At 36.1% G+C, this 12,647-nt stretch overlaps 1 protein-coding gene across 1 annotated transcript in view; it reads left to right on the forward strand.

Moving 5' to 3' along the window:
• The first annotated feature begins 2,184 nt into the window (after positions 1-2,184).
• Positions 2,185-12,647, forward strand: part of CUNH14orf39 (chromosome unknown C14orf39 homolog) — a 41,691-nt gene continuing 31,228 nt past the window's right edge. The window contains exons 1-7 of the mRNA XM_041657921.1: positions 2,185-2,233; positions 2,321-2,377; positions 3,547-3,673; positions 5,795-5,884; positions 9,389-9,576; positions 9,665-9,707; positions 11,430-11,550. Coding sequence (XP_041513855.1) covers positions 2,185-2,233; positions 2,321-2,377; positions 3,547-3,673; positions 5,795-5,884; positions 9,389-9,576; positions 9,665-9,707; positions 11,430-11,550 — 675 coding nt within the window. The remainder of the gene's footprint in view (positions 2,234-2,320; positions 2,378-3,546; positions 3,674-5,794; positions 5,885-9,388; positions 9,577-9,664; positions 9,708-11,429; positions 11,551-12,647) is intronic.

Raw genomic sequence — 12,647 nt, forward strand, 5'->3', positions numbered from 1 at the left:
ACCAAAAACTACAGAGAAACCCTGTCTCGAAAATCAAAAAAAAAAAAAAAAATTGAGAAGAGGCATAGCTCAGCGGTAGAAGGCACAGTTAACAAACATGAGTCCCTGGGTTCAGTCCTCATCACTAAGAGATTAAAAAATAAAAAATAGACCCGGTTGTGGTGGCACATGCCTTTCATCACAGTACTTGAGGGGGCAGGCGGATCTCTGTGAGTTCAAGGCCAGCCTGGTCTACAGAGTGAGTTCCAGGCACCCAGGGATGTTACATAGAGAAACTCTGTCTCAAAAAATTAAAATATAATAGAGTAATAATTTGAAAATAGGGGCAATTTAGGGGATTCTCTGTCCCCCCCACCCCGTATGTTCACTTTAGATACATAAATTCAAAAGCATAAATGATCTAGTGTGTTACAGCTCTGAGGGGAAAGGCTTCCCCAACACAAGTGCTACAGCTCTGCTCCTGCGGGGAAGGTTTCCCCAATGCGAGTGTTACAGCTCAGATGGAGAGACAGACATCCTGGCAGCCGGGAGCCAAGGAATACCAGGCGGTGGTTAACCCCAGCACTCGGGAGGCGGAGGCAGGCAGATCTCTGTGAATTCGAGACCAGCCTGGTCTACAAGAGCTAGTTCCAGGACAGGCTCCAAAGCTGCAAGAGAAACACTGTCTCGAAACAACCACCCACCCCCCCACACCCCCAAAAAAAAGAAAAAAAGAAAGAAAAAATCACTCCACACAACAAACCTCACACAAGAGGGAGCTGAGCAGAAGGCAGGGTTTCTGGGATTGGTGAGAATTTTTTGTGACTTTATCTTGAGAGAAGCACAGGGATTAGTGGGTTCTGTTTCTTGGCCCTAGTTTGGTTGGGGCTTGGGGGTCATATCAGGGTCTGGGTGTTTTCCTACATCTAGGGACAGTAGTTTTTAAAAAAAAGTTCTTTTTTTTTTAAATCAAATGAAAAACTCTTAAAATTTGCTTTCCAGGAAGTTTTGAGAAGTTCCGAATTCAAGCTGGATATTTGAATTCAAGTTTCTCCGTGTGTTAATGTTCATTTTCCTGCTGATTTCCAAGACGTTTTCCCACGAAAGGACTGGGTGGCGTTTAAAGAACCCTGCTAGTCACCAGAAAGCCATGGACTCTTTTTGGCGCGGCTTTCTGACCCCAGCACCCATCCTGGGACTTTTGACGCCTCCACCTCCAGAAGGCTTCCGCTCCAACGTGATCTCGCGAGATTTGCAGCTGACCACGTGAACCTTACGTGTGTGCGTCTCCCAAGCCCGGCGCCAGAGGGTTTAGACTCCGAAGGTGAGGTTGTCCACCGGACCGTGAGTTGGGGACCCCGCGAAGAGCGATATTCGGGGGTCCTGTAGGGCCCGTTAGGTGGAAGGTGCGGTCCGGGGCAGATGCGGGCCGCGGAGGGCGTGGCTCGGGGCCCACAAACTGCCCACAAACTGCACGCCCTGCCCGGGAAGGGATCGCGCGGCCTGGGCTGAGGAGAGCGACTATGGGGGCTGTCGTCATCTGTGGACACTTTCCCGCCATAAATGCGGGAGCCGGGGATGCGAAGCCGGCCTGGGGCAGGTCTCGGACCAAAAATTGTGGAAAACCTTAAGGAAAAGAAAGAGCGGTGGCAGCGAATTCAGATGCAGCAAATCGCCCCGTCTCTCTAAGGTCCAGTCCTGTGAAGGATTTAAGAATCCACACTGCCCCCCCCCCCCCCCCCCCCCCCCCCCCCCCGCCCCTTACAGTTGTTACAGAAGTTTTAAAGTCTAGGTCAAGATGTCTGGAGATTTGTGGGTTCTAGTATTCAAAGACTTCCCGCCATACCCAGCACAGACTACCACAAGGACAGTTTCCAGAACTTTCCATTTTGCAGCGCCTTTCAAAGGTCCATTCATTTGATCATTAGGACTCTGGCTGGCTACGAATTCAGCCCTCGACTGGATGAGGCTCTCTCCTCCCCATGTTTTAATCCACCTGTATTTTTCTTGTAAGAATGCTGTATTTGCCAGGCAGTGGTGGCACACTCCTTTAATCCAAGCACGTGGGAGGCAGAGGCAGGGGAGTCTCTGTGAGTTCAAGGCCAGCCTGGTTTACAGACTGCTATATTTGAAAGGTTACTTTATATATGATATTTTATGTATGGTTTCTGAAAGTTTTGTTATTTATTTTGCCCAGGATCCAAGATGACGGACAGCCTGTTTGTCAGTTTGGACAGGCTTTTGTTAGAATTTGGTAGGTATAAAATGAAAATAAAGCCTTTTGTATTAAAATTTGACATTTAACCATGAAGTCAAATTACAAAAGAAATGTTTATTTTAGTTTTCCAGTATGAACAAGACAAAAGTACTAAAGAAGCTATGGTTCAAAGAATTAATAGTAAGTAGTTTTGTATGAAATAAATATTTTCATTTTTTATTTTTATTTTATAGTTACACTGCTTAGAGCAACCTATAGTTGTTTGTGTGTGAGATCTTTCTTTTGAGTAACAATGAGCTGTTTATCTTAGGGGTAATGGTTGTGACAAGTCTTGGCAATGATAAATGTTTGTACTCAGCATTTTGTTAAGAATTTCTCAGAAATAATCCCTTATATACAGCATTTTTCCCCTTCAAATAACAAGGTAATTTCAAATATTTGAATTTTTTTCTCTTGAAATAACAGAAAACCATAGGTTGATAAATGACATGCTTTCAGGAAGAATGATTTTGAAAAAATAATAAGTAAAATATCAGAATTAAGTAAATAAATGCAGTGTTTTTGATTTTTAAAATAGTTTAGTTCTATTTAGTTTTGAAAACATAACTGTTAATTTCTTAGTATTCTAAAAAGAATTTTATTATCTTTTCTGCAATAAAAAATGGAATATTGATTATTTCAGGACTGGAGAGATGGTTCAGTAGTTAAAAGCACTTGTTGCTTTTGTGAAAGACTCTGGGTCCGTTCCCAGCATCCACACTGATTCACAGCTTCTTGTAACTTTAGTTTCAGGGAGTCTCGACCTCTTCCAGTCTTCACTAGGCATGCACATAGCCACGTGTATACAGTCAGGCAAAATACTCATACACATAAATTTTAAAAAATTATCCCAATTAAAATTGTATCTTTTTATCATTTATTTAATCATGAGTAATAAGCGTGTTGATGTATTTAACAATTGATGTGCAATGGATGAAATTTAACTTTTATCAAAAATGAAAGCCTTTGATAGTATCATTAATGAATAAATGTTTACATGTTTCATTTAAAGCATTTATAGCTTTAAATGCCATCTAATCTAGCCCTCCATTGTAAAAGATGGGGGGGCAGGGCCATTTGTTTTTCTTTAGTCTTATGTCCTTCTTAGCTTCTGGTTCTAGGACTAGACCTGGCTTTGGTTCTCTTAATTTTTAGTATAGATGGCCTGTCTCTCTCAAGTCTTGCTTCCTTTCCATTTTCTGATTTTCCTTCTTTTAGGTAAGTTTCCATATACTTTTGTTTTTCTGGTATGTTTGTTTATTTTGAATTTATGATTTCTAGGTAAATAAAACAAACATATTCTTTTTCAGCATGCCTTGAAAGTATCAAAGAAAACAAAGCAAATGTTTCTAATATATGTGAAGCCATAAACAAAACAGATGAGGAAATTGCTTATTACTGTAAACATAGTAAAGAAATGAAAGACTGCTATAGTAAGTAAGTATTTGACAGAAATGAATTTCCATTTATTACAGAAATGTTGAGTTGGGAGTATAGCTCAATGGTAGGGCACTTGCTTAACATGTGCAAGAACTTTTTTTGACAACCACAGACAAAAATCCTATTTTAAAGTAACAGTGTTTTCTCTGTCCCCCTTCTCTCCCTTCCTTCCCTTGTCTTCCTTCTTCGTTCTCTTTTCCCTCCCTTTTTCCCACTGGGAATGAACCCAAGGCCTTGTATATTCTTCCCTCACACTGAACTAAACCCAAACTCCCAAGTTAGTATCCATATTAGCAAAATAATTAAATTGTCTAGTTATATGCAACTACAGAAGGACTTACAGAAGATTTCACAGAAAATCAGAAATAAGATTATTATAATCTCACTAATACTTAGTCTAAACAGAATTTTGTAAATTGAGAGTATTGGCACATGCTTATATACTAGCACTTGAGAGAAAGAGGCAGAAAAATCAGAAATTCAAGTTTGTCCTTAGTTACATAGATTCCCAGGCCAAGTTGAGATATAAGATTCTGTCTACAAATAAACAAATAAATGATTTTGGGTGTAAGCTTGGTATGTAAAATTGCTATTGATCTTTGACTTTTCAAGGTCTTAGATTTCTGTAAAAATTTAAGCTAGGGACTGAAGAAATGGCTCAGAGTTAAGAACACTCACTGCTCTTGCAGAGGCCCAGGGGTGATTTCCAGCCCTCATAGAGTGGCTCACAACAGGCTGTAACTCCAGTCCCAGGGGTTCCAATACCTTCTCTGGCCTCCATGGGCACTGAATGCATTTGGTACATAAACCAACATGAAGGCAAAACACCCATACATTAAAAAAAATCAATCTAAAAATTTTCAAGGTAAAAACTTCTTTTAAGAAATATGCCTTTGGATTTATTCACTAATATCTTACTTGGTTGCAATTAAGTTGCATTTCTTATTTAAGGTTTAGCTGTAGGAAAACACTATATATAACTGCCAATATCCAACATTAGGTGGTCTCATTAATTTGGGTATATACTTATTACTCAACAGCCAATAGAATTATGACATGCATGTTTTATATGGAAAGAAGTTAAAAGTACATTAGAAATAGAACAAAGCAATAATAAAACATCCTTCATAGTATGAACCCAACTAATAATTATATATCAGTATTTCCAAAATTAAGAAGATCCAGAGGTATATCAAAATGTTTGTAGTGAATATTTCCTTAGTGATTAGTGTGAGCATTTTTAAATGCACAGAATATATGTATATGTAATTTTTGAACCTCTAATTCTATTCTGGAGAAAACTTTCTAAGAATTGATCAGAAATATAGACAAATAAATGTTTAAGTATAAGTTCTGCTCAGCAAATGATAAAAGAGGATAAGTTATATGTGATTATGACCTCAATATTGTTAAAATGATAGTAAAATCTGGAGATAACTTATTAAAGTAGTAATACTAGTTACTTAATATTAAGAATGCAGATACTGGTGCTGCAGGCCTTTAATCCCAGCACTCAGGAGGCAGAGGCATGTAGATCTCTCAGTTGAGGCCAGTCTGGTCTACAGAGCAAATTCCAGGACAGTCAGGGCTGTTATACAGAGAAACCCTGTCTCAGGAAAAACTAAGAAAAAAAGGGGGGGGGGTGGTGAGAATGTAGATAGTTATTTTTCTATATAACTTTTCTGTACTTACAGAATGAACATGCTTAAGTTTGAAGTTAAAAAATATAAGAAAACAGAAAATATCACATACTACTTAGAACAGAGGTGCCATGGTATTCAGTAATTTTAGATTTTTTTCCTTTGTTTTTTGTTTTTGTTTTTGTTTTTGTTTTTTGGTTTTTCGAGATAGGGTTTCTCTGTGGCTTTGGAGCATGTCCTGGAACTAGCTCTTGTACACCAGACTGGCCTCGAACTCACAAAGATCTGCCTGCTATGTGCTGGGATTAAAGGCGTGTGCCACTACCACCTGGCCTTTGTTTTTTTGTTTTTGGAGATTCATTGTTCTTTAAATGATTACATTCTTTTTTGTTCCTATAGCCATCCCATTATATTCATTTATCACTTTGAGATGGTAATCACATTGAAATGGTAATCAAAATTATAATTTTTTTCATAGCTGGAAGCCAACATGTGATGTTTTTCATAAACATGAAGATTATATACAAGATCAACTTACTGTTTATCAAGAAACCAATGAAAAAGACAAGTACAGTATATGCATTTATATATAATATATTAAATATATCAGTTCCATAAATTAGTATTGTCAGGGATTATATTTATTAATTAATTTTAATTATATAATTACTAATAATTAGTATTAGTAAGAATGGTAATTGAAAAATGGAGCAAGTTTGTATTCTGAGGGTTTTAAGTAAACGAATGCTGTGTTCCATTGTAGATCTGTTTATTTATTGTAAATCTCTATTTTGTGTGTGTTCAGCTACCGTCTCAGATATAAACTATTTATCAGAAACAACTATTGTAGCAGAATTATTCAGTGATTCTTATAGGAAACCATGTAAAGAAATACATGTAGAGCTAGCTCATGAAAATTTGGGGATATTGACTTTTTTGGAAATTACAGTAACGTAATTGGGTGGAAGCAATACCTCTAAATGTATTTAAATACTTTAATTTAAAAATACACATGAAAGAATTTTGAAAATAATTTAGGTTAGCATACAAAATAACGGTATCCGTCATGGCATGTTTACACATATGCGTCATTCCTTGCTCTCATTTGCTTCCTTCCCTCATTAATCCACCCTGTGCTCCCTCCCCACTTCACTAGTTAGCCCCCCTCCTACTTTGTAAAGTCATTGCTATTTCCCACCTCTCTTAAGATCTCTTCCCTTTCTCTCACTTCTTCCTCCCCTTTCTAGTTTTGTTAGCCACACACACACCTTTATATAAAAATACACATACAGATTAAATCTAGGTTCTACATATAAAAAACCTGTAATACTTTATTTTCAATGATGAACCCTAAAAGAAGTAGGGGTGAAAGTTATATATTTGGAATTTCTGTAATTAGAAATCATGAAAATATGTAAGATGTCTTAAGGAAATGTATGGAGCAAAACCAGGAGCATGATAGTTTGAATGAGAATGGCTCCACAGGCTCATATGTTTGAATACTTGGTGGACTGTTTGGGAAGGACGGAGAACTGTGACCTTGTTGAAGGAGGTATGTCACTAGGGGTGGGCTTTGAGTCTTCAAAAGCCTATGCCATTCCCAGTCAGTTCTTGTTCTCCCTCCCCTCCCCTCCCCTCCCCTTCCCTCCCCTCCCCCCTCCTCTCCCCTCCCCTCCCCTCTCCTCTCCGTCTTCTTCATCATCTCTGTCGTCATGGACTTTAACCTTCTGGAACTGTCATCCCCCTATAAACTCTTCTGTAAGTTGCTTTGGTTATGTTGTCTCTTCACAGCAATAGAAAATTAACTAAGACAAGGAGGAAGCTGGAGTATACCATCTATATTATCCCATATACCTTTTGCTTCTAGACTTTTTATCTTTCTCTATTTCTGTATACCTTCTTTACTTTTTACTACATGGCTTGCTGGGTGGCTGGCCCCTGATGTCCTCCTCCTTTTCTTGCTCCTCAGTCCTCTCTTCTTTCCCAGTACCTCTTTTTCTCCTTCAATTTATTCTCTCTGTCTGCCAGTCCACCTACCCTTCTTTTACTTACCTAGCTACTGGCCATTCTGCTCTTTATTAGACCAGTCAGGTGTTTTAGGCAGGCAAAGTTACACAGCTTCATAGACTTAAACAAATGCACCATAAAAGAATGCAGTACATCTTTGCATCATTAAACAAATGTTCCACAGCATAAGCAAACATAACATACCTTTAAATAATATTCCAAAACAATAATGTAGGAAACCTTTAACTGAGTTAGAAATTTACACAGGTGGCCCTACATATTTTATTTGGTATAGGTGCAGATTAGACTTTGAAATTCCTAATGGTCAAGGCAATGTAGAAATATCATCAGGTTGGGACTCAAACTGTTCGTGTAAAAGACAGTTCAGTTGCCTAAGATGAGTATCTTTTCCTGAAGCTTCAAACAAATTTCTTTCCTGGGTCTTCAAAAAGAGGAAATGGAGAATGGAGTAATTAAAATTTTGTATGTGTGCATGCACATGCATGTGTGCTTATATCATTTAAATGTAATTCATGGTCATTTAAGATTTTTAAAAATGTTTAATTTATATAATGTGCGTTTTTTTTTTTTTTTTGCCTGCTTGTATGTCTGTGTACTGCAAATGTACCCAATGTCTCTGGAGGTCAGAAGAAGACATCAGCTCCCTTGAAGTTGCAATTATAGAGTTGTTAAGTGCTCCTAACTGCTGAGCCATCTCTCTAGCCCCCCTCTCTCTATGTGTGTGTGTATATTATGTATACATTCACACACACAAATATATAATTTTTAAAGAAAAATGTTTCAATGAAAAGCTAAAGCAAATCAATCCAAATATGTGTCTTTTAAAAATAGCATTTATTCTAGATAATCTTTCAAGCTAAACAGAGGTATTTAAGTGGAAGCAGTTGTTTTCTAAACCAGTCATACAGATAATTTGAATTGATGACTCAGTATCAGACATTTAAAAAAAGGAAATGAAATAATGCACCAGCTATTCTTTCTTTTCTACCTCACTTTTCAGACATGGTTTCACTATGTATTCTCAACTAGCTTTCAGCTTGGTATATAGCCCACCCTTGCTTCACACTTTAAATTCTCTAGTCTCATTCTAACAGTTGCCTGCTTCTAATCTCTTATCCTGCCTAAGTCATTCATGAGAACTAATATTGCTACTACTTGATAGATAATGATGACTTTTCTTGAATCATCACTTAGGAAGTTATGTGGTCTTCTGGGATTACTATATGGAGTATGTTTGGTAATAAATATGTGTTGTGAACAAGATGGATGGATGCTAATTTCATATGGTATGTTAGCTTTCTTAAAGGTATTTCTCTATTCCCTTTTACTGTTTTCCCAAGTTACTCCAAGTGATAAGTGATTAATTAGCAAATACACAATTTGGGAAAAGCTTATTTTGAGGCTCAACGTTCATATATTGTTAAAGAGGACAGAGTTTAGTAATAGTGTCTTCTGGACAAGACTGGATTGCCACAGTTACTAATAATAGCTCTGGTTGTCTGCACACTATCAAGACAGCTTTCTAGCATGGAGTCAGGAGTTCATGAGCCCCACCCACTGCTGAGGAATTATGGATAGTTGATGGCTTTTCTGGGTATAGAGAGTCAGTTCTCTTTAAGCATGTAGCATCTGGTAGGTTGACCATGCTCCAGTGGATGGCTGCACAGCCAGAAATCTATGGACAGTACCAATTGGATCAATAATTAACAAAAAGAAGACACAACATTGGGGTTGGTGGGACGGTGGAAATGGATCTGTGAGGAATTCAGCGTGAATATGATCAAAATGCATTGCATAAAATTCTCAAATAATGTTATTAAAATGATGAGAATATATGGTAATTGAAGAGGATTAAGGAGTGCATGAATAACTCAGGTAATAAAACAGAAGTATGGTGGAGGAGTTAAAGAGAGCTTGAAAGACAGAATATCCAGGGAAATAAAGATAAGTAAATGATTGCCATTTATGCTTAATGGAATAGACTTTAATAAGTGATATTTGATAAGTTTTTAGATTTCTATATAATTTCTTTTAATTTTAACAGAAAAATGTATCATGGTTATATATGTCAGTATGAAGATGTTTTGAAACAATACCAACTAAAATACTCAGAAACACGTTTTTCATGTAAATATTATGAGAAGAAAAAAGAACATGAAGAACTTCAAAACAGAGTGTTGGCATGTACTGAACAACTAAAACATTATGAAACTATTCTTATGGAACTTCTAGGTATTAACATTTTTATTATATATTGCTCTAGTTACTGCATTTTTACAATGAAAAGAATATAATTCTCAACTACAAATTTGTTTTGCAGTGCCTGCTCCGTTCTCATCACTTACTAAATGGACATTACACATGTATCCAAAGCAGATTTCACTTATAATTTTATTAGATAAGTATAATTTCTGTTATGAATTGTTGGTTTGTTTTTTCAGTTTAAATCAAATTTTTTTTAAGATTTATTTATTTATTAAGCATACAATGTACTGCTGGCAAGGAACGCACCAGGTCTCATTACAGATGGCTGTGAGCCACCATGTGGTTGCTGGGAATTGAACTCAGGACCTCTGGAAGAGCAGCCAGTGCTCTTACCCTTTGAGCCATCTCTCCAGCCCCAGTTTAGGTCAAATTTTAAAAATCACTTTAAAAGTCTTCTGGGGTTAGTTTCCTTATATACCCATGTGATCAAAAGCAAATAACTTAAGAGAAAATAAAATAGTATGTGCATCTGGCTTTAAAATAGCAACCAAATGAAGAATGTTATCTTTCTCTGTCTTCTAAAAAGTTCCAGATTAATTGATTTTTAATTTCGCTTTAGGACAGAAGGTAGTAAGAAAGTGAGTCATAATTATTCATTTTGAAATGTGTTGGGTAGCTGTCTTGTGCTGGGAAATGCTGCAATTACTGAACTCCCTTGAAAAGAACTTGAGTTTAGCATGGGAAATAGACACATAAATAAATCTGATAAATACCACTATAATAGATAGTTAAGTAATTCTTAAATAGTTTAAGTCTCACCTGTTTGTCAAAAAGATCTGTGATGATGAGCTTAAAACTTTAATCTTCTCTAAACCCTTAGAATCCTTTATATGCTGTTTTATCGGATTATAATTCTACTGTGTTGTCTTTTTTATCCATGCATTCTGTTTTGTTCCCATTCCAAAGCCATTGTTTTAATGGCTCTACTACTTGCTTTCTCCATGTTTTGGTTTTAGACTGTTTTAGTTTGTTATTTGCTGTGCATTAAATTCTCAGTGGGAAGGATCAGAACTTGGTAATTTAAGATGCAGCTGAGTTTAAAGGATTGAGTATGATTTGGGAGGACATACAAAGTTTGAATGACAAAGAGGTAGATGGAGGTAGGAAGAATTGAAGAATTAGGGTTTAAGTTTTTATATGTAAATTTTTAAATAGACACTTTTGGTAATACACTTGGTAGACTATTCACTTGAAGTTTTGGTTGTAGCATACAAATCATCTATAAGGCAAGATAGGAAAGGATTTAAAAAGTTTCCTAAGAGTTTTATTCATGGTTTATTATTATAATCAGTTCTAGTTTTCCTAAGTGGATTATACAGTAACTTAATAAACTATGTTAATAGCTGGGAAATACTCTATAGGTATAAACTATTTCAAGCAGGAAGACCAGATGGGGAGCTCTTTTCAGTTATACAGGATACATTGACACTGATGAACATTATGGATAAAGAAAAGGGAAATTTGAGTGGGTTTTTAATGTTGGCTTTGGAATGAATAAATGATAGAAACTTATGTTAAATTAAATTTGAATTGATTATATTTTATTAGTTATGCCAAGTGACATAATGAACTTGCATAGAAAAAGAAGAGAATTGTACCTTGTAAAAATATTTCATTGAAAGAAAAAAACCCCAACAAATATTCTTGATAGAATGTAAATTTTAAGTTCATTAATATACTATAGGTAAACTATTTGTATTAGCATTACCTGTCTTTTCAAATACTAATTATCAATTTTGTGGAAAATACATATAAATAGTATATATTAATTATATAATAAATGTAAAATTTATTTTGTGCCTGTTCCTTAACATAAAAAGAGTTAATTTGAGATATAAAACACAAGACATTCTTAAATGTGCCAACAATTTTACCAAGAGATCACTTGAATTGGAGAAAGAAGCAAATGATATGGAAATAGAAATTAATTCTTTAAATAAGGTATATATCATATTTTAATATATTGTTAATATATAAATATGATGATAATATTAGTCTATGGTCTTAGAAGAGCAGTTTTTAAAAGACAGTTTTAAGTATAGAGAGAGGCCAATTTATTTGTCTTAGTGAAGCCAAAATATATTTCAGGTTCTGAACTTATGTAACTCTTAGTTTGGGGGAATAGTTTAGATTTCTTTGAGGTATGAGGAAAGAAGATGAAGAGAGAACAGGATGTAACTTAGTTATAAGAATTGATTTATTTTTTTCGGTGAAGGGTCAAACCTAGGCACCAGTGCTTGTTAGGCAATTGCATTACTGGGTGCACCCTCAGCCAGAATTTAAAGAACAACAGTGTCTTTGAAAGAGAAAACAAAATAGTAAATAGTTGAGCGATTTGGAAAAACTTACAATTATAGTTTATAACATTTAAAAATCTAGGATAAAAATAGTTTTTAGAATTTTTCTGTAACACATTTCTGTATCATCCCTTGAGTTGTTGATTTTCTTAATTAATTTAGATTTATTTATTTTATTTGTATGAATATTTTTTTCTACATATATGTGCACTACATGCAGGCCTGGTGCCTGTGGAGGTGAAAAAAGGCATCAGATTCCCTAGAACTGGAGTTTGGGTGGTTGTGAGCCATCATATAAGTGCTGGAAACTGAACCTAAGTCCCCTCTAAGAGCAGCCAGTGCGCTTAATCATTAGCCATTTCTCCATCCATGACACAGCAGTTTTCACTAAATACTACCAAAAGTACAAATCTGAGTTTCTAGGGGAAAAACAAACAAACAAACAAACAAAAAACCCAAAGTGTATTTATTAGTTAAGAAAAGTATATATGTCTGACTGCACTGAAGGCGCTCTCTCTCTCTCTCTCTCTCTCTCTCTCTCTCTCTCTCTCTCTCTCTCTCTCTGTGTGTGTGTGTGTGTGTGTGTGTGTGTGTGTGTGTACATAAAGGCCAGAGATCAACACTGGGTATCTTCCTCTAATCTTCTCCACCTGAAAATGAAACTTATCCATTTGGCTTGACTGACTGGCCAGTGCACTTGAGAGATTTGTTTGTCTCCACCTCCCCAGTACTGGATTACAG

Source organism: Microtus oregoni, unplaced genomic scaffold, assembly GCF_018167655.1.
Source record: "Microtus oregoni isolate MIOR12 unplaced genomic scaffold, Mior012 000009F_ref0000495, whole genome shotgun sequence".
Lineage (NCBI taxonomy): Eukaryota > Metazoa > Chordata > Mammalia > Rodentia > Cricetidae > Microtus > Microtus oregoni.